Here is a 21,773-nt window from a genome sequence, read left to right as displayed (position 1 = left end):
ACAGAGACACACCCACAGCCCCTCAAATACCTGTACATTCTTTTGTCTGAGAATCAGACTAGTTGATTACCCAAATACACTCACAAGTACCCAAATCAGGAAGCAATGCTTTGTGATAAGCTGGTTTTCTAGATAATACAGAATATTCTGATAAATTTTTAGATCATAAAATTAAAAACACAAGTTAAAATAAATTATAGTTCCACAGACCCCCATGAATATCTAAGTGGACTTGGGTTTGGGAAACACAACTCAGTGATATCCTTAACTGTCCTACAAGAGCTGGGCTTCGATTCTAGCAATGAACAGTGACCCTCGACTGAAGAAAGTCCTATGCCATGGTATCCTTATTTTTAATAAGCCACTAATCTTATTTTTTGGCTCCACTTCTCAGTGAAGAATAAGTACACAGAAGGATAAGGACACCCACCTCATAGCCAAACTAGCCAAATCTGCCTTGGTGGTCAGGGCTAGATAAGAAGATGATCATCTCAGAAGGGGAAGACAAAATAGGAGGGCACACATGTGACTTCTATTTTGGGGGGAGTATTATAGCTACTCTGGAAGTGCAGCCTAGCCTCCAGAAGTCTGAAGAGTGCCTTAGATTATGTGCTAGCTTCAGTGAAGGCTGCTCCTACAACAAGGCTGTGTGTGACAATGACAGTCACATTCAAAACTTCAGTGACAAACTGGAGCCTAGGAGTTGCCAGTCACTAAGCAGTGATCAAAGACACAGCTTGGTGGTTTGTGCTGACAAAGCTAGTTGAGTGTGTTTGAATTGGGACATATTTACTTTGGAAAATATGCAAAAACAACCCAGCACCAAAGTTCACATTGAAACTCCACTGGTGACCCTGGCTGATTTCATCTCTGTAGAGCCGCTTCTCAGAAGGACAGAGGTAAGTTCGGTTTCTAATATTTCTTTTGATTGTAAATTCTAATTTTTGGTGTTTAGAGATGAGCAATTCATTCTTTATCAATGCGCAAATGCAGAAGCTTTCCACGCTAAGAAGTGGGAAAGTATTTAAAAATTTTAATCTGTCCATTATATAATTAATCCTATTTATCAATACTGGGACAATTGACAAAATTGGAATAGGAACTATGGAAGAAATAAAAGTATTATATCTATGTTAAATTCAAATTGGATAACTATCCTATGTTTACATATGAGAATATCCTTGTCTTACACATTTCCCCTTAAAATACTAGTATTAAAGGTTAAAGGGACATGATAGAAGAGACCTAATCTTAAATGGTTCAAAAAATAAAACAGTATGCACATGTGTGTCTGTATGTGTGTGTGTACACATAAACATGGAGATAGAGTATAAAGCAAATGTCCTAAAATGTAAAAATCTGGTCAATCTGAAAAAAGGGGATATAGGAAATGCTCTGCTACTTTATTTTTACACATTTTCAGTAGTTTGAAGTTATTTCAAAATAAAATTTTCCATGCTACAGGCAGCTATTATTCTCCCATTCCATTTGCTCTGTTTGAACCTGAAGATAATGAGCTGCACGGAAAGCCAAGTTGAGAGGGACAACAATTTTCAGGTGTTCTGCTCTGATGGATGTAACTAATGAGAAAGTGCCATATTAAATCCTCAGAAAAATAAATATCTGAAAATTTATCTTAAAAAAATATTGCTTCTTGGGCTGGGGGTTGTAACTCAGTGGTAGAGTGCTTGCCTAGCACGTGTGAGGCACTGGGTTCAATCCTAAGCACCTCATAAAAATAATTAAAATAAAGGTATTGGGTCCATCTACAACTAAAAAATGTTTAAAAAATATTGCTTCTCTTCAAAGATAGTAATCTGGACTTAAACATAACCTAATAATAATTTTTAAATTTCTTATATAGTTTTTATTATACTAAATAATGAAATGGTGGGAAGGTTTAATTTTTAGATCCTTAAATTTTCAACCCATAAAAAATATCAGAGATATCTTCCCCTTTCTCAGGGAAAATGAAAACTATTTTTGGTTTTAATCATATAATGTAGGAACAGGGTATAAGAGGCATCCAAATATATACTCTGAATATCAGGATAAAAACATAAATGTACCCTGGGTTCAATTCCAGTATAATAAATTTAAAACAGAAAAAGAAAAATAGAACATGAATGTCTTCAGTCTGCCTCCCTGTCTGGCCTCAGATTCATTTTCCAGAACTCTTATTAATACAAGTTGCTTTCTGTTTTTTCTTTAACCTTAATTTTTTACCTGAAAAGAACACTTTATAAGTGCAGTCAAGTGAGGAGACTTCCACTAAAGTTACCCATTTTCTTTTCCTCTAACTTTATAAAGTTTATTGCCATTAATACACATGTCTGATTCTATTTGCAAACTGAGCCCCATTCTATTTTCAGTAACACACATTAAAAATCCTTTCTAGAAATTGCTTCATCCATGCAGACAATATGAGGCCCCTGTAGGCTTAGCAAGGTACTAAGAGGAAAGACATTTTCAAATTTAGAAACTATGTGACTTTCCTCTCCAAAATGTGCAACCCCAAAGTCTCTCAGTTATTATTAAAACAATACTGGAGTTTACTATTTATTTATTTTAAACAGTACGGCAGGGAGAGGACCAAAGTTGGAGCACTGGTAGAAACTATTCCCCAGCCAATTTGGGAGTGTCCTGGCATTTCAGGGCAAACAAGGCAGCAGAGAACTTGACATGTCTGGGTAGGGGGCTCAGCCAACTTGGTTCCAATTTAGCCATTCATTCATTCATTGCAGTGCTGGGGATCAAACCTGGACTTAAGCATTCTAGGCAAGGACTCTACCCCCAACCCAAATCACTGCCTTTATTAGCAACAGCAAAAAAAGGCTCAATATATATAAAATGGAAGGGTGCAGTTAAGTTATACAAAATACCTTATATGCGCCTGGCATCCAACACGGCTCCATCATTTGTCCTTGCCATTATCAATATCAACAAAACTGTGAGCATTCAAATAGGGTTTCTGAACAGTTAGCCCCTAACAATCTCAGGCCTAACAAGTTCAGATATTTAACAGGAGACAGTAACTCTTACATGGCTTAGATTGGCAGTAGATATTCTAACAGGAACTAGGAATAGGCACTAAACAAACTTAACAAAACACAATTATTCTTTCTGGAGAGAATAGAAAAAGTTGGGATTATGTACAACCTGCCTAGATCAGTATTACAAATACTATGGCCACTATCTGGTGAAACAAGGAAGCATCAAATAATTGCTCATCATCTACCCAGTATACAGTTAATATCTGGGAAGTAAGAAAGAGCAAGACAAAGCCACTTGGGAGCCAAAATAAATTTCACAAGCTAAGACCTTGGAATAAGGAAGGGGATGAACAGATAAAGATAAGCTAACCACAGACATATGTTAAACACTTACCTTGTATACTTAAACAAAATAAAGGGAGTATCCCTTAGGCCTTTAGGGATGTCCTACATTGCCCTCACATAGACTTTGCCTGCTGAGATTACAAGCAGTAGAAAAGATTTAGCTTTTCCTGATAGCAAAATATACTTGTAGCAGGTTACATGACCTTATTAATAGTTTCTGGGGCTGCCAGGCCACCAACCACATTCTTACTAGGCCCTAAGGGAGTCCTGGCATTACAGACAAGTTCCAGATCTTATAAAAATTAACCCCAAATGACTGCACAAATTTCAAATATCATTAGAAGTTTTCAGAAAGCCTGGCCCAACACATTTTCCCATAACAGCACTATCCCAAGGTGGAGTATTTCGGTTGCACAGATAGGACTGAATCCCTCTGCTAGAAATTCCCCTCCTTTCCCAGGGGCCCACTCAAGTCTCACCTTTTAATGAAGCTTCTCCCCAATTCTCTGTCTGGGCACCCCTAGTACTACTATATGAAGTATAGCCACATTCCTTTACCTGCCCTCACATGCTTTGCTTTGAATATTAAGAATGCTCAAATCACTACACATCTATCCCATGAGTCTGGCTCATGAGGCTCTTAGTAGGAAGACCTTCATGCCTCTATTACCTAATATGCTTTTTGGAGACAGAAGACAATGTTTGATGAATGAATGAAAAAGAAACTTCTTCCTGGCTCTTCTGAACCCCAGGATTCTAGAATGTTAGTTTTGCAAACCTTTAGAGAAGGGATTTTCACCCAGGGGCATGAATCTCATGGAAGATTTATAAAGCACATAAAATGTTAGGTGTATGTTTATTTTCATCAGATTCTGTTAAAGTTCAGAATCCTCAACAGCTTAAGAACTCGTGCTTTTTTTAAAAAAAAAATATTTATTTATTTATTTTTGGTTGTAGTTAGACAAAATACCTTTATTTATTCATATGTGGTGCTGAGGATCAAACCCAGGGCCTCACATGTGCTATGCAAGTGCTCTACCACTGAGCCATAATCCCAGCCCCAGAATTTGTGCTTTTAAGGGAGAGCCTCTCCTGGGCCAAAGCTGCAGGTAATCTACTATTTGAACTGCAATAGGGTGTGGGCCAGCCAGGCCACTTTTCAACATGTCACCTTGTTTTCCCTCACAGCTTTAGCTCTGCAAAAATGAAACACCCCTTCCACCCTCTTTTCATTTTCCTCATCATAACATCTGTGTGTGGTGGAAGCAAAGATTTCACAGATCAGCTTAATAATAAAAACCTGAGCATGCCCCTTTTGCCTGCTGACTTTCACAAAGAAAACACGGTCACCAATGACTGGATTCCAGAGGGGGAGGAAGACGACGATTATCTGGACCTGGAGAAATTATTTGGTGAAGATGATGACTACATTGACATCATTGATGCGGTTTCCCCAATAGAATCAAGTCCTGGGAACATCCTGCAGCTTTTCCAAGGCAAGAGCCGGATCCAGCGTCTTAATATCCTTAATGCAAAGTTCGCCTTCAACCTTTACAGATCACTGAAGGACCTGACCAACACTTTTGATAACATATTTATAGCACCTGTTGGTATTTCTACTGCAATGGGGATGGTTTCCTTAGGCCTGAAGGGAAAGACGCATGAACAAGTGCACTCGATTTTGCATTTTAAAGACTTTGTTAATGCTAGCAACAAGTATGAGATCACAACTATTCATAATCTCTTCCGTAAGCTGACTCATCGCCTCTTCAGGAGGAACTTCGGGTACACACTTAGGTCAGTCAACGACCTTTATATTCAAGAGCAGTTTCCCATCCTAGATGACTTCAAAACTAAAGTGAGAGAGTACTACTTTGCTGAGGCTCAGGTGGCTGACTTCTCAGATCCTGCCTTCATTTCTAAAACTAACGACCACATTCTGAAGCTCACCAAGGGTCTCATAAAGGAAGCTCTAGCGAATATAGACCCTACTATTCAGATGATGATTCTTAACTGCATATACTTCAAAGGTAAGAAGTAGCTTATGGTTCTCAAAGCAAACTTTGAGAATGTACTTTCTAGACTGAATGTCAAGAGCTATATTCTAGCTATGAATTACAATGTACTTTCTAGACTGAATGTCAAGAGCTATATTCTAGCTATGAATTACCCAAGAAAACAGATCTGTGTCTACAGGGTTGACTCAGATACAGGGACAAGGAAGATCATGATGATGTGACAACTACTGAGCCCTAACTCTATGCTTTATGCTCACTGGATCTTCACCACAAGTGAGGTCATAATGATTATTGGGGTCCCTATTAAGGGCACATGGCTAGTAAGTGTCAGAGTAACATTGGACCCAGAGGGTCCATCTCTAGAGATTTGTTAAATTAGAAGACACAATGAAAAGAAAAATTAGCATTTGTCCAACCTGGATTTCAGTTTCTTCATTTCCAATCCCAATTATTAGTAAGCAGAAATATGGAGATAAGGCTAAAGATTTGTGTCTCAGAACTGTTCAGCTAGAGTAACTGATATAACAACTAAAATTGTTTCAAGATACTTTTGTACTAAAGGGCAAGTGGGGTGGAGAAATAAACTACTATTTCTTAAGCAATGGTTCTGGACCAGGCATAAGGGCACTTTTTAAGGAGGTTACTACCCCCTAACACACACACTTCTCTCTCTCTCTCTCTCTCTCTCTCAGACAGACACACACACACACACACACACACACACACACACACACGCCTTCGAATCCTAGAAATAAAGGAATATGTATTTGTAAAATCCATACCTTTTACTGGAACTTGACCAGAATGACTATATCTCTCCACTTTACTACCAGACACCAATGAGGACATAGTTATTGGGAGGCCAACAATCCTGTTAGCCTCAGCAGTTGTACAGCAGCCCAGGAATGCAAAGGACAGAGGCTTTCTCCTGGCTTTTGCTTGGTGGAGGTGAGGCCAGAGTCCCCTTCCAACCTGATGGCATACCCCACAGAAAGGGATATATCCTTCTCTGTGCCCAGGCTAAGGTCCCCCAGCAGCTCTACAAGGCAGGCATCCTGCCAGGTGGGCTGTGAAGTAGGATTGAGGAGGCCAAGAATTCAGGATGTTCTAGAGTGCTAAGATTTGACCCCTGGGCTTCAACCCTGAGCCAGGTACAATGCCAGTTGGAATCAAAGGCTAAGTGTCTAACAGGCTTGCAGCAGACTCAAAGATAGCAACACATACACACACACACACACAAATATGATAAATATACACATATTCTTTTCATCACTGGCTTTAAGTTCTTTCTTTCTTTTCTTTTCTTTCTTTCTTTCTTTCATTGAGGATGGAACCCAGTGCCTCATATGTGCTAGGTAAATGCCTTACCACTGAGCTACACCCCAGCTCTGGTTATAAGTTTTTTAATTGGCAAATAGAAATCTAATCCCTGGCTTCACCACTTCTCATTTGTGTGACCTTGGGCAAGTCATTCAACATCTCTGACTTGGTTTCCTCATCTTTATCACAAAGGTGATAACACCTACTCTGACAGGGCTGTGGGGAGAACCAAAGAGACTATGATGCAACACTTAGCATAGTGTGGGGCAAATGGCAATGAACTAGAGTGAGTCAAACTATAGATTATAATAATAGTATAACATGGCTAGTGACATTTATTTAAGCAATTAACCTATGAAATGACTTTAGAACAGGTCAGTGAAAAACATTTAGCAGCAGCAAAGCCCTCAGTCTCATCAGTTTGTTGGAAGCCTCCAGATCACTTGAAACGTCTGCATTAGCCCTGGCCTGAGTTCAGGGACAGGTGGCCATTTCTGTCAGCATGGGGGTAGAGAAATGACTAGAAGTTGTCAGTTTGTCTCCTGAACAGAGTAATCCATATCAAACCAAAGTGTTAAAGTGGCAAACATATGCTGAATGTCCTGATAACACTGATACATTAACTTAATCCAATACTGGGAATTGGAAAAGATCAAATGCTAGTATCAATCAATCTTTCATGGATGCTTCTCAAAGGAGAGGAAACTCTAGAAGTACAATTTCAATTTCTAGCTCTCAAATCTCTGTTATAATTTGATTTTAATTGCAAATGTTTGTTTACTTTAGTAAAGCTTCTCATGTGCTTCTTCCTATCAAAGCTGGAAAGAGCACTGATTCCCTGTGGGATCCAAGACAGATGCCTGGAAATACTGTGATTATCACAACCTGAGGAGGTGGGGGAAGCACTGCTGATATTTCATGGAGGTCACAGATGCTGCTAAATGTCCTACAATGCACAGAACACTCTCCACACCAGACAGTTATTGGGCCCAGATGTCTATAGTGCTGTGGTTGAGTACTGGGTAAGGCAGTCTTAGAAGTCATCTAGTATAGCTATGCTCAGGCAGAAGCTGTCTGATGTTTAGATCTACAAAGACCCTGCCTGCTTACCTCGTCCGCGCTGTCAACCTACCAGCTGAAAATTTTTGTTGTGGCTCTGTTTCCTCATCCATAAAAAGGGAATAATAATAATAAAAGCACCCATCTCATATAGTTACTGGGAGCAGAAAATGAGATAATACAGGAAAGGTGCTTAGATTAATTGGTGGCATATCACCAGTCATCAACTTGTCCCCAATTATTATTAGTTATCTTACAGCTATTATTAGCATCTTAGAGCTAATAACAGAACAGACTTATTCCTGTATACATAGTATTGCATCCAAATCTGTAGTGAAGCTGGGTGTGGTGTCACAGTTGAGGCAGAAAGATCAAAGGTTTGAGGCCAGTTTGGGCAATGTAGTGAGACCCTGTCTCAAAATAAAAAACAAAATAAAAATAAAAAGGGCTGGGAATGTAGCTCAGAGGTAGAGCACTCCTGGGTTCAATTCCCAGTAGTGCAAAAAAACATAATCTATAATGAAGATCCTGAGGGCAACACCACATCACCCACATGTCCTGCCAAATGCTGCTAAATCACAGTATGAGGGATGAGAGCCACCAATAGAGAGCAAAAAGGAGCTCTAAGATACTCATTTTACAAATGAAGAACTCAAGAGGCCCAGACAAGTTTAGGTGTATTGCCAGGGTCAAACAACTATTTAGTGTTGGAATCTAACCCACAATCCATTCCAGTCTATCTAACCTTTCCTGCTGGAAATGCAAATTCTCAGCTCAAACCAGACCTGAAAATCAGAAACTCTGGAGATGGGCCCTGCAAAGCCCGCCTAGGAATTTGGACCCATCATTAAGGGTAGGAGACCATTGTTCTAAAGGAGCATCCTAATAGCTGCCTGCTTCTTTTGATTTTAAGGATCCTGGGTGAATAAATTCCCAGTGGAAATGACACACAACCACAACTTCCGGCTGAATGAGCGAGAGGTGGTCAAGGTTCCCATGATGCAGACTAAGGGGAACTTCCTTGCAGCAAATGACCAGGAACTTGACTGTGATGTTCTCCAGTTGGAATATGTAGGAGGCATCAGCATGCTAATTGTGGTCCCGCACAAGCTATCAGGGATGAAGACCCTTGAAGGACAGCTGACACCCCAGGTGGTAGAGAGATGGCAAAAAAGCATGACAAACAGGTACTTCTAGGTGTTTCTTCTAAAGGCTGGGGGTGCCCAGGACTACTGAAACTCTGGTCATTTTTTTTAAAAGGGAGAATTATGCATAACTACCCAGAATGCCAAACAGGCTACTCTAATTCAGTCCAAATTTCTTGCTCAATGAGACAATCAGAGAGCACTTAGGAGCAACACATCTGCTTACAAGGTCAATTTCAGAAGGCAGAGGCAGGTAGCTTAGAATCAGTTTGGAAATAAGTATCCCAGCTCTGCTACATATTTGCTTTGTGAATTTAAGTCCAGTTCCATCAACCTGAAAATGGTGGTAATTCCTTTACTTATGGGGGTCAAGATGAGAAATAAATAGAATAAATGATATACCCCAATGCCTGGAACCTAGGAGGAATTCAACAAAGATTAGCTTTCCCTTTTTCCACCCAGCAAATTCTAAGGTTCTCTAAACTCATTGCAAGTTTGTGATTCATGATTTTCCTCTATTATTATTCATTGCTCAATAGTTAAAACTGCAGATTTTAAATATTTACAGAGACTATTATTGGACCATGGCAGAAAGAATGGAGAGGTCAGTCACATTTCTGTTTTATTGGATGCTACTTAGGCCAATATGAATAAGTAAATCTGGTTTAGAGCTCCTTATAGAAGAAGAATACAGAGAAATGCAACAAAATAAGAAGTATGTTCTTAGAGAGGAAATTTCCCCAGGTGGCCTATCAGTCATCAAGCCTTGTGGATTTTTCCTTAAAAATGTCCCTTCTGTATCCACTTCCTTCCTAATCTCCCTGCCCTGACTTACACCCTGAACCCAAGGAAGCCAAACCAACCTGCAAGTTCTATTCTTAGTCCACCCACATACCATCCACCAGATCACCATTCTCAGCACACCCTTCCATCCTCCTGTTCTCAGAAACTATCCCCTGGTAAAGGATATCAATCAAGCCCCTTATATGAAATGATCTATATTTGTATAAAATCTATGCAATCCTCTGCTATATTTTAAATAATCTCTACTTATTTATAATACCTGGTATAATGTAAATGCTATGTAAATAGTTGTTGTACTAAAGTATTTAGGGAATAATGATGAGAACAAGAAGTTTATACATGTTCAGAACAGATAAACTTTTCCCCCTAATATTTTTAATCTGTGGTTGATAGAACCCATGGATACAAAGGGCTGACTGTAGTTGGAATTACAGTAGGTGGTTGTTCCAAAATCCTCAACTGACAGTGCCAGGTTGTAAATTTGAATAAGTGCTATGTTAATTTTGCAGTGAATGCAATACATGGTAGGGTGTGCACACTCATCAGGAAAAACATTATTCTTTTGTAATTTGTGATTCAATAAAACTGTGCCTCTTCCTATTCTTTGACTAGAACTCGAGAAGTGCTTCTGCCTAAATTCAAGCTGGAGAAGAACTACAATCTGGTGGAGGCCCTGAAGTCAATGGGAATCACAGAGCTGTTTGACAAAAATGGCAACATGTCAGGAATCTCAGACCAAAGGATCACCATTGACCTGGTAACTGTTCCTTTGTCTGCACTGGTCTAAGGGTCAGTCACAGCCTAACTCCCATCTCCATCTGTCCCTTCCCAGCCCTCCTCCACTCAGTCTCATTTCCCAAGTCAGGGCTGCTGAAGCTCTTCTGGGTCTGGCTGTGGCACACAAGTATTCAGTTCTGCAGCCAGGGAGGGTAGTGCATTTGCCAGATGCTCACTAGGCAGAGTGGTCACAGGAACAGCCTTGGAATGAGTCCTATTATTGTGATACCCAAGCAAGGAGAGATGTGTGCTCCAATCTGTGAAACAGCTATGCTCAATTGAACTGTGAAAGACCCATTAAACACCCAGAAAATGTACTATACACACATTTAACTTCACAATCCAACAAACAGACACTTAGCAAAAGAAAGTAAATAACAGGCCAAATGTTGTGGCCGATCTAGGCCCCTGCCCACCTAGTGCATGTGCACTCCAGACTTTTAGGAGGATATGGGGGTCTGCAGCAGCTGTCTTGGTTCCCAAAGCTTCTCAGACTGTGGTTGCAACTTAGAATGAATGTGGTTCTAGAGTATACAGGTAAGTACTTGTGATTATAACATGGCCTCTAAGCACAATTAACTGCAACTGACAGATGATGAAAGAAATTTTCAAGGGTAATTTTGAATAATTGTGATTTTTGCCAGTTGTGATTTGTGATTTTTGTGTGGTCTTTGGACATTTTTCTAAAGGAAATTAGACTCTATTAGATGTTCTATCATCTATGTACCAACCTATAGAATCTGACAATTTTTCTTTCCAATTTGAAACAGTTCAGACACCAAGGTACCATCACAGTAAATGAAGAGGGCACCCAGGCTGCGGCTGTGACCACCGTTGGGTTCATGCCATTGTCCACTCAAGTTCGTTTCACTGTTGACAGACCCTTTCTGTTTCTGGTCTACGAACATCGCACCAGCTGTCTTCTCTTCATGGGGAGAGTGGCAAACCCTGCCAGGTCTTAAAGATGGCAACCTGGGCACCTGACATGTTCTGGGGGCACAATCCAGTGCTTCAGCACCCCTGGATTCAATCCCCTGTACCAATTCTATTTCCATTCTATCAATGAGGACAGAGATGTTTTGGTACCAAGACTTCCACGGTTACCAAACAGAATCAAGGCTCTATGGAAGAAGAAATTTACTAACAACTGAGAAGCTGGTTGGGATCAATTTTGCATATTAAACAATGCCATAAGTCAACAGGAGCTAGTATAACCAACTGGTGTGTCAGCTGTTCCTAAAGAGTCTTGAAAACAGACTCCCTCACCTTCTTCCTGCCTCCTCATAGCAAACCTATAATGTGTACTCAGCACCTTCTTTCCTGAAAGCCCCATCTTGCACATCTGGCCCTATTACTTAAAGCCTTTCTCAACCAGGGACCCCCATATCAAAACACAGAGATGAGTTACATGACTAATTTTTCACCCCAAAGAGGGTGCCTAATTATTATCATTCCCAATGCCCAGGAGAGAAATAACCTGAGACATACAAAGGGTTCCCTGAGCATTGGGTCTTAATTCTCTCAAGGCCTAATCTTCCAAATCCATGTAAATGTCCTACTGTCATCTCACTACTACTCAGAGGACAGTGTGTGTACACAAGGCCATGTCTTCTACCCTAGAGATAAATAAAGATAGCCACATTTACTGTGTCTCTAATTCGATTTTCTTTAACAAAGGCTGAATTCAAAAGAGCCACATCCTACTGGGCATGATGGCATATGCCTGTAATCCCAGCAACTTGGGAGGCTGAGGCAGGAAGATTATAAGTTTAAGATAAGCTTTAGCAACTGAATGAGACCTTATTTCAAAATAAATAAATAAATAAATAAAAAGGGTTGGGGATGTGATTCAGTGCTTCAGCACCCCTGTACCAAAACCAACCAACCAAATGAGGTCTGCATGGAATCCCTGAAACAATGCTCTAAGTCATCCCCAGTCTTTCCACTGTCTTTAAGTGGGGTCTATGTTTTAGCTTTCATCCTTCAGACATGATTTTGTAGTGGATATAGTTTGATAAAGCAGGCAACAGCCAAGGAATGTATTTCTGGATCCCTCACTACCTGGACAGAGTGCCTGAAATCCAAAAAAAGTTGCTCAGAATGCAAAAGTTATGTTAAGCCTTCAATTAGGGGGACCATCACTGTCACAAGAGCAGCACTCATAGCCTGGAAGGAGAAATTTTACCATTCATCCTCTCTTTTCAAGAGAGGAAGATGAGGACTGAAGGGTTCTGAAACCTGCCCACAATGTAGCTGCAGTATCTAGTGCGAATGGGGTTCAAGAACAGGCTGGTTTGCCGGCAAGATTACCTAAGGAGTCTTGTCACAAAAGATCAGATGAGGCCAATGCCAGTAATGGGAGCAGCGGAAGGGGAATGACAACAGAAAGGGAAAGCAGGCATTGCCATTGCATGGGTGGTCTTGCTGAGAACTCAAATCAACTCTAGGAGGTGTGCACTGGAATCACCTCCTTTTTATAGCAGAGGAAACAATTCAAGCTCAGAGAAGGGAAGTGATTTGCCTCAGACTTAGATCTAAACCCAGATATCTGGGACCGGAAGCCTACTTTTCTTTGCTAACCTTCCTCACTTGTTCACTTTATAATTTCCTACACCAGTCCTTGCTTCAGCATGCTACAGAGAAAAGGACAGATCAGGGTTGAGACCAAAACTTCCCATCATAACCTCTCGGCCTCTTGATGAAGCCTAACATAGCTAATGACCCAATTATTCCATTCTTTCTCCAATGTACTTTAACATTGTTCTTTTCTGGTATTTATCCTATATTTTTCATCTTGTTGCTGGTTCCCCTTCCTCCCTCCCTCCCTCCCTTCCTTCCTTTCTCTCTCTCTCTCTTCCTTTCTTTCTTTCCTTCTTTCTGGAGGATACCAGGGATTGAACCCAGAGGCTCTCAACCACTGAACCATATCCCCAGCACTTTTTTAAAAGATTTGTTCTTTTTAGTTTTACATGATAGTAGAATATATTTTGACATATCATACATACATGGAGTATAACTTCTAATTCTTTTGTTGTACATGATGTGGAGTTACTACTTCTCCCATTTCTAAAGATAATTACTTCAAAAATTCTGTCTTAAAAAGCTGGGCATGGTGGTGTGTGCCTGTAGTTGCCAGTTATCTGGGAGGTTGAGGGGGGAGGATTGCTTGAGCCCTGGAGTTTGAGGCCAGCCTGGGCAACACACTGAGAACCCATCTCAAAACAAACACACAAACCCCTCTGTCTTTAGCCCCTGTCTATGCCTCTGTCTTTCCCCATATCTATCCCCTTCTCTGAACAGCAATGGTCTCACTTTCAATTACCCTGCAATATCTCAGCTACAGCATGTCCTGCACAGGTCAGAATGCTCCAGTCTCTATGGTTTTTTTGTTCACTTATATCCATTTGGATTCCCTCTTACAGAAACCAGCCCACTCATTTTTCAAGAAGAATATTAAGTCAGAGTACAGGATTTGAGTCAGGCTGCCTGAGTTTGAAACCTGACTCTAACATCTACATCAAAGTCTGGAAAAGGTATAGGTCAGTGATAGGTGTTTAGCAAGAGCCAGGGGAGGATTTTTTTTTTTTTTTTATCTTAATCTAACAGAGTATCTCACCTAGGGATTCCTAACTGGAGGCCCTGGATATTCCCATTTAACTCCCTGAGGTAAAATGCAGAACCTTGAGAATTTGTGTGTGTGTATGTGTGTATGTGTGTTGCTAGAGATTGAACCCAGGGCCTTATACTCACTAGGCAAGTGGTCTACCACTAGGTTACATCTCCAGCCTAAATATATGCATTTCAATAGAGAGTGTACAGCTTTCAAAAGGTTCCACAACCCAGAAAATACTAATTCATAAACAGGACTATTTTTTGAGCAAGGGATACATCTTATTAAACCACTGCTTTATCACAGTGGAATGATGAGGTGTCTAAGGATTAGATAACTTTCAAAATGCTTATCAATGGGCTATATAACAATAAAAGAAATTTAATTAATGATATTTCTGAAGGACTACTATTTCACAAAATTTGAAAACAAAAATCACTAAATATAAACAAGAAGTAGCCCCAAAGTTCATATGACCCAACCTACCAGTGACTCCAGGTTCCCAAGGACCCTGAGAAGTAAACAGCTGCATTAAAGCCAAAATCCAGCCTTCCTGCTTACATCCACTGGCCCTTCTACTCAGCAAAGAAATTTGAGACAGTGTCACCAAAGGTCAAAAAAAAAGTATACCTTTCTCTTAAAGAATAAAAAATGCAAAACATAAAAATAACAACAACAAAAAACCCTTTGGAAATCAGTTTCCACCAGAAGGTTCAAGGGGTAACCACAAAGTAAATGCAATGAACCCATGGTCCCTATGCTCTTTGTTGAGCAATAAAATCAAATATTTGTTTCCTCCCCCATAATATAACCATTAACTTTTTGTTAAAAATACAATACTAATTCTATTCATGTAAAAGGTCAGGTGAGTGGGCATTTAAGTATGTATATTCTGAACTGTCACTGATAATGGTTATGCCTACACTGACCCTGGGAAGAAGCCCAGGAGTTCCTACAGAGTCCTATATGCCAAACCAGGAGTCCAATCCCAGCCGTTATGATCCTAAAACCCATGTGCTTCCAGCCATTGGGAAACACTAAGAACAGTAAAAACAAGTTCTACAAAGGTCATCTTGAAGAAGCAGAAACAGACTAAAATAAAATTAAGATGGAAATGAGCTCTCTACCCTGGTATGCTGTGATAAGAGGCAGGGCTTGTGGCCAGTGTGCCAACAATGGCTTCCAGAAGAGACTTGGGGCTACAGCTTCACAGGCTGAGTACCAACAAGAGGACTCCAGGCCTCATCTCACAGAAAAGAGCTGAGGAAACAAAGGCTGAGCCAACATTGGTCAGAGGCATTAATGCAGGTCATAACAGAGGTTGAGAACAGAGTCAGACCTAGGACCTGAGAGTCATGCAAGAGGGAAACTGAGGCAAGTTCCCAGGTCAGCTGGCAGAGGAGATTTGGACGGGACACAGAGAAAGAGTGATACCTATGGGGCAGTCAAGGAGAGCTACTGGTGGCTGAAACACTAGCTTAAAACACTCGGGTCTCAAAACAGCATTTTTCTAAGAAACATACTGTGCATGAGTGCAGTACCTGGAGTTTTAAACCATTAGATTAATGAATACTCACCACAGCTATTACAGGAATGAGTACTCCCAAGTTCCCCGCGCTGCTAGAAGCCTAGAAAGAACAGAACTAATGTCACCAATGAGTATGCACTTATTTTAAAAAACAAGACACCATGTCATATAAACCTGAATTCCCTAATCTAAAAAAAATGATCAGAGGGCTGGGGTTGTGGCTCAGTGGAAGAGTGCTCGCCTAGCATGAGCGAGGCCCTGGGTTCGATCCTCAGCACCACATAAAAATAAATAAATAAATAAAGGTATTGTGACCAACTGCAACTAAAAAATAAATACTAAAAAAAAAGAAGAAATGATCAGAGATGTGTACACAAAGAGAGGCATAGAGATGCTCATCTAAGCCAGGCACAGTGGTGCTTGCCTGTAATCCCTACTACTTGGTTGTCATCAAATAGTTGTAAACATTATCTGCAATTAGACCAGTGATCCCTACCACTTGGGAGGCTGAGGCAGGAGGATTCACAAGATTTGAAGCCAGCCTGGACAATTTAGATTTAGTCTCAAAATAAAAAAATAAGGATTGTGGATGTAAGTCAGAGGCAGAATACTCCTGGGTTTAACACACACACACACACACACACACACAAAATCATGAGCTGGAGATGTGGCTCAGTGGTAGAGTGCTTGCCTACCATGCATGAAGCCCTGGGTTGAATCCCCAGTAGCACATAAAAGAAGTAAAAGAAGTCAGGTTTAAGAGCATGCTAAGATTCAATTTCAGGTAATACACATATGCATAAAACATCAAGGAAGAAATCAACAGGGTGATATATTTGCTAGCACTATTCACTACTTCTCCTCCAGGCAGCCCTTATTCCAGAGTTCATATCTCAGAGGGAAAAGCTCAACAGCTACTCAATAAATACTTATTCACCACTTGGCTAGCAAGCAAGAACTACTCTTCAAAGACCAGAATTCAAAGCTTTGTATCCAGCTCAGTGATTAGCAAAGGGGATCCCTGCATTGGCTCTCATGGTGCAATCTACAGTATTGGATGAAGTACTAAAAATCAAGAGTCTTGAGAAAAGAGGCAGATGGGAGCAACCATGGGTCCTAGGTGTCCTTTGGGGACACTGAGGCCCAAATCCTGGGGGAAAGAAGGTCTGTGACACATTATATCTTCTGCCTTCTCAATACTTAGTACTCCCTCCATCACCAGTGCTCCCCTGCATCCCAATGCCTGGGGTTCTGCTGGATGCAAGAGATGCTTTGTCTCCTGTGCATTGGACTCATCTCAGTTGTGCACTACCTGGGAGATTTGATCAATCAGTCACCAAATCACTGGCAAGGGGTCCCGCAGAGCAAGTCTGGCCCAGGTCTTAAGATCTCTTTTTGTACTAGCTACTCCATCCTGGCTGACTATCAATGTAGGGCTTTTTCTTGCAATTGTCAACTCAGATGTTACCTCCTTATTTCTGACCTTCCCAGTCTAAAATGTCCTTTGTAACAGAAACCATTTAAGGCTTGTAAAGCTTAAAATATTTAAATCTAGCCCTTTACAGAAACACTGGGCTGACCTGTGCTAGAATAGAATCTGGCACATTTTACTGGGTAACAGAAACAAGGGAAACAACAAAGGAGGATGAAAATGGAAATACAGTAGAGGGCCTGGTGGCCACAATGTGTCAATGGGGAGATGATGGGGTAAGAGGCCTTTCCTGCCTTAACCACCCCCTAATCTGTCTACTTAGGAATTTAACACATTTTTTTTAAAAAAAACACATTTTGTCTGTCCTAGAAGAACTGATTCCTTGGATGGCCTGAGATTAGGTCAAACCTGGCCCTTCTCATGCTGTCATTATCCTCCATTGATTGGCCCTTAAAGTCTTCATAGGTGCAGTCACAGTCCTCTCCCTCACCCCCAGCTTCAGACAGATGAGAAAAGGGAGAGGCATCTAGGAGGGAGGCCATGCTAGGCTGCTGTCATGCTGTCATGTGGGTTGGGGGAGTGACTGCCATAAACCAGATGAAATCTGATAAGTCAGTCTTCTTCGCCCCGACCCCTATTAACATCCTTGAGATTGAACCGCACCTCCTTGTTTCTTGCATTCTCCAGATGTATTAAAGTACTTAACAAAGAGGGTATCATGTTTTAATCAAGACAATGCCTCAAGACTCAGTCCTGGTCAGTAGGACAGAGGCACTGGTGGGGAAGACAAGTGGTTGCCTCCTCCTTCCTACCTTCAGGGCAGGCCCCTTCTCACTTGCCCTCTCACTGGCTCTCTTTCCCTCCAGCCCCAGCTGTACAAACAATTCCAGTAGGTTCATGAGTAGCTCATCCACAAGGTGCTCCTCCTGGATGTTGGCTGCGATGTTGGCCAGGGCATTAATCACCGCCAGGGAGCAGTGCCTGAGGGGAAAGGAGCAAAATAATAGCCACCACTAGGCCCTTGACTATGTCCAGGGTACGGTACTCGCTGTAAGGGTGAAGCAAGGTGACACTGGGTAAATCTAGCCTGTCTTATGATGCTCCTGTGAACCAAAGAACTCTCAACAGGTGATGAACATGCCATCTTTGTGACAAAGAGCCCCCAAAAGAAAGTGAACTGCTGTAGAAATGATTGCAGTCTTCTCCTGAGGTGCACTGAGGGATTCTAAGGGACTAAGTTTCAGCAATCTGCATATTAGAAACGCTAAAAGGGCTCAGAACACTTTCCTCTGAATGTCCACGGCCTACTGCACAGCTTAATATGGAAATACATACTTTTCAGGCACTTCCTGCTTGAGCCCTGCTTTTCCCCCTCAAATCACCAACAGTCTTAATTCAACATTTACTACCCATAAAATATTTACTTCATGATCAGCATCTCCCCAGCATGCCCCCTACCCCAGAGCTGATGTTAATATTAGCCCATATCAAATGCGCAGGAAGTGCTCAAGTGTCCTGGGATCACCTGCCTCAGGATGGTGGCCAGTGCCACACAAATACTAAATGTCAAGCTGACATTGCCCCCTTAGCCATATGACAAAAATCAGTGAGGCCTGCTACGTTTCTGTGACCCTGGAGGCAGCCAGACTGCCACTTCCATGTTGCGTACCTGAGTGTATCACTTGTCTTTGAGCCTTAGTTTCTTCCTGAGCAAAAGTAGGATTAGGGACTGGGGTTGTGGCTCAGAGGTAGAGCACTTGCCTAGCATGTATGAGGCACTGGGTTCAATCCTCAGCACCACATAAAAATAGAATAAAGGTATTGTGTCCACCTATAATTAAAAATTAAATATTTTTTAAAAAGTAGGATTAGAGGCGTTAAACACCATGTGAAGCACTGAGCACACTGTCTAATCTCCAGAAATCATAGAACAAATAGTAGCAATGATAAAAGGTATTCCTTTCCCAATTAGTTAGGTATATACCTGATAGGTCAAGAGCAAAACAAAGGTCAGCAAATGCTTCCACTGGTGAGAAAGAGGATAAATCATTTTTATTAGCAATGAAAATCACTCTATGCCAGAAATGGTGGCACATTCCTACAATCGCAGGTAATTGGGAGGCTAAGGCAGGAGGACCACAAGTTTGAAGCCTGCTTGGACAACTTAGCACAACCCTGTTTCAAAATAAAATAAAAAGAGTTGGGGGTGTAGTTCAGTGGTAAAGCATTCAATCCCCAGGACTGCAGATGCTGAATCTGCACATTTGGAGGGTCAACTGTGTAACAATGCCAAAAGCTCACAATGATGGAGAGCTTTCACACACAATCTCATTTACCGATACAACTAGAGAGAGGGTCTCTTTGGCAGGAGAGAAAACTGAGGAACAAAATGGTTGAGCTCCTTCTAAGGTCGTGAAGCTACACTACTGCCCATTAAACTGACTTGGAGAGAAACTCTGAGGTCTGGATTTAATGGTCTGGAAGAGAGAAGCACAGTGGCTGACAAGAAGACATCAATAGAAATTCTCTTCTTCCCTCTGCCAACCTCCTGTTCTTGTCTGACTTCCTTTCTTCCCTTTCCCTCTCTTCTGTTGATCTGACAAACTCTTGGAGAGACATGTCCCTTCCTCAAGGCATTCTCAGGCAAAGGCAAGGAAAAGACAAGGAAGCATCTTGGTCTTCCAGGGAAAACTGGTTGCATTTCAAACAAAATAAAAATTTCAAGGACTTAAAATGCCTATTCCCTTAGACCCTTCCAAATCCTACTTCTCTGAATAGAACCTAAGGAAAACATTAATGATGCTCTGATATACAGCTATTGGTAATTCAGTGTAGCATTTACTGGCAGAAAAATTGAAAAACTACCTAACATTCAAGCTAAGTGTTGGTTAGGCAAATCTCAGTACCAGTATACAATGGGATGCTAGGCAGTTATTAAAAGGTGACATGCAGAGGAGCATTTATGGCACAGCTGATATATTGCTCAAAAAAAAAAAAAAAAAAAGGCAGGTCACCAGGGTGTGCAGTTTGGCCTATTAAGAAGGGAAGAGAAGGAAGGGCTAGGACCATCATGCACTGAGATGTCCAGTGATCAACTCCACGTGGTAGGTGTATGTGTGGCTTTTCATTTCCTCCCTTGTGCACTTATTTGTAGCAAGTAGTGGTTTTTTTAAGAAAAAAAAAAAAGTTTTATTTAAAGGACAAATCACCAAACTCACATTTTCAAAGGGAGTTAAATACTGTCAGGATCCAAAGCAATAGCAAGGTGCAAAAGCATTACCTGTAGCCATGGTCCTTGTAATCTTTGGTGGCTGAATATACAACTGAGCTGGCCTTTACACTGATCTGCTGGAAGAGATTCCATACTTCCTGATAAATGTATTGCTGGAAGAGAGCAAGAAGCACTGTTACCATGTCATGATTCCTTCATGAGGCCCTTCCCAGAACATGGGAGAAGGCCCCTCTTGTCATCACCTGGGGGAAAGCTCTTGAATCTTGAGGACCATAAAATACCTTCAAGGGCATTCATTTCTAAAACTTTAAGCAAACCTCAAACTAAAAGCTAAAAGGAAAGTTCTTCAATTCAAATCCTATTTTATGTCATTTATGTTGATAATAAATTAATTTAAATCTCTTTTTCTCCAACACTCATGGAACCACTATATTATACTCACTATGTGGTGTTGAAATACTTGTTAAGTATTTAGTTCAGGTGCAAGGTAAACTTACTCTGTAATTTTACATTTTATACAGTCAAAGGAGATTAACAAAGTTTGCACATGGTTAGCAGGTTTTATGGCTCTGGCCTCACTTAGGGGCCTTCCTCACATTTCCAGTGATAACCAAGCAGCCCAGCTGATCAATGATGAGTACGTCAAGGGGTGAGGGGGGCTGGCAGAATTTCTGTTGCAGAATTTGCAGAATTGGCTCCATGACCTTCGGGGTATCCCTTAGGGCCACTGCAATATGTCCCAAGGCTCGGATGGTGTGGTCAGGAATCAAGTGAGCATCCCTACAGAAGGAAAGAACAGAAGCACCCGATGAACAGTTCTCTGGTACGCAGTAATGAAATAAAACGCAGAGGCTATGATCCAGACCTTGATTTCACTACAGTCTCAATGAAGCATTCATCTGAAAATGACCACCTGCTAATCTTTAACTATCAGCAGAAAGACAAAGCCCCAGACAGTAGGCTGGAGGACAATGATTTTTCTCTACTAGCACAGTTGTGCAGGATGAACATTCTGAGATAGATTTCACCTTAAACCTGTGACAAACCCAATACATGCCTACACTGTGACCAGAAAAGAGGCACAGACATGTACAATGCTAGGTGCCCCCTCCAAAACCATAGAGAACTGCTGCCCCTAGCAATGGGAACATACTTGTCACTCTCCTGAGAGATGTAGAGCCGGTTAGAGAGGCTGGCTAAGAAGGCCTCCACAATCACTGGATCCACTGTCAAGCCAGCCTTCAGGCACCTAAGGATCAAGGAAAACCATGTGATATTAGTCATCAAAATGATAAGATAGAGTTTTTCAGTTCTGTTTTGTTTTTTTCTTTTCTTTTCTCAGGTTTACAATGTTTAAATAACTACTCCAAATTTTCTACCCCAAAAATCTGAATGAAAAAATCATTATGTAGAATGAATTCAAAGAATTACTGCAAATTTTGCCCACTTCATAAAATATCTTAGCTGGAAACAATAACTTCATTATTTTGCCTAGAATCATTTTCTTCAG

The 21,773-nt window shown here is 41.1% G+C and overlaps 2 protein-coding genes across 3 annotated transcripts in view; one reads left to right on the top strand and one right to left on the bottom strand.

Annotated features, from left to right (window-relative positions):
- The window catches only part of Pi4ka (phosphatidylinositol 4-kinase alpha), a 128,125-nt gene that overhangs the window by 58,177 nt on the left and 48,175 nt on the right, over positions 1-21,773 (bottom strand). For both annotated transcript variants that reach the window (XM_058571762.1, XM_046421098.2), the window contains exons 15-19: positions 21,417-21,512; positions 20,860-21,043; positions 20,312-20,415; positions 17,844-18,012; positions 15,649-15,699 (exon numbers count right to left, since the gene is read on the bottom strand). In XM_058571762.1, the coding sequence (XP_058427745.1) occupies positions 15,649-15,699; positions 17,844-18,012; positions 20,312-20,415; positions 20,860-21,043; positions 21,417-21,512 (604 nt within the window). The remainder of the gene's footprint in view (positions 1-15,648; positions 15,700-17,843; positions 18,013-20,311; positions 20,416-20,859; positions 21,044-21,416; positions 21,513-21,773) is intronic.
- Serpind1 (serpin family D member 1) lies at positions 789-12,106 on the top strand. The gene is made up of 5 exons (XM_046421100.2): positions 789-899; positions 4,527-5,368; positions 8,649-8,922; positions 10,297-10,441; positions 11,232-12,106. Exons 2-5 carry the CDS (start codon positions 4,543-4,545, stop codon positions 11,421-11,423), a joined length of 1,437 nt encoding a protein of 478 aa, XP_046277056.1. The 5' UTR covers positions 789-899; positions 4,527-4,542; the 3' UTR covers positions 11,424-12,106.

This window comes from Marmota monax, unplaced genomic scaffold (genome assembly GCF_021218885.2).
Source record: "Marmota monax isolate L192 unplaced genomic scaffold, Marmota_monax_Labrador192_F-V1.1 WCK01_AAM20220418_F8-fsc00157, whole genome shotgun sequence".
Classification (NCBI taxonomy): domain Eukaryota; kingdom Metazoa; phylum Chordata; class Mammalia; order Rodentia; family Sciuridae; genus Marmota; species Marmota monax.
Note: the sequence above shows the minus strand (reverse complement) of the source record. Positions and strands in the feature narration are given on the sequence as shown.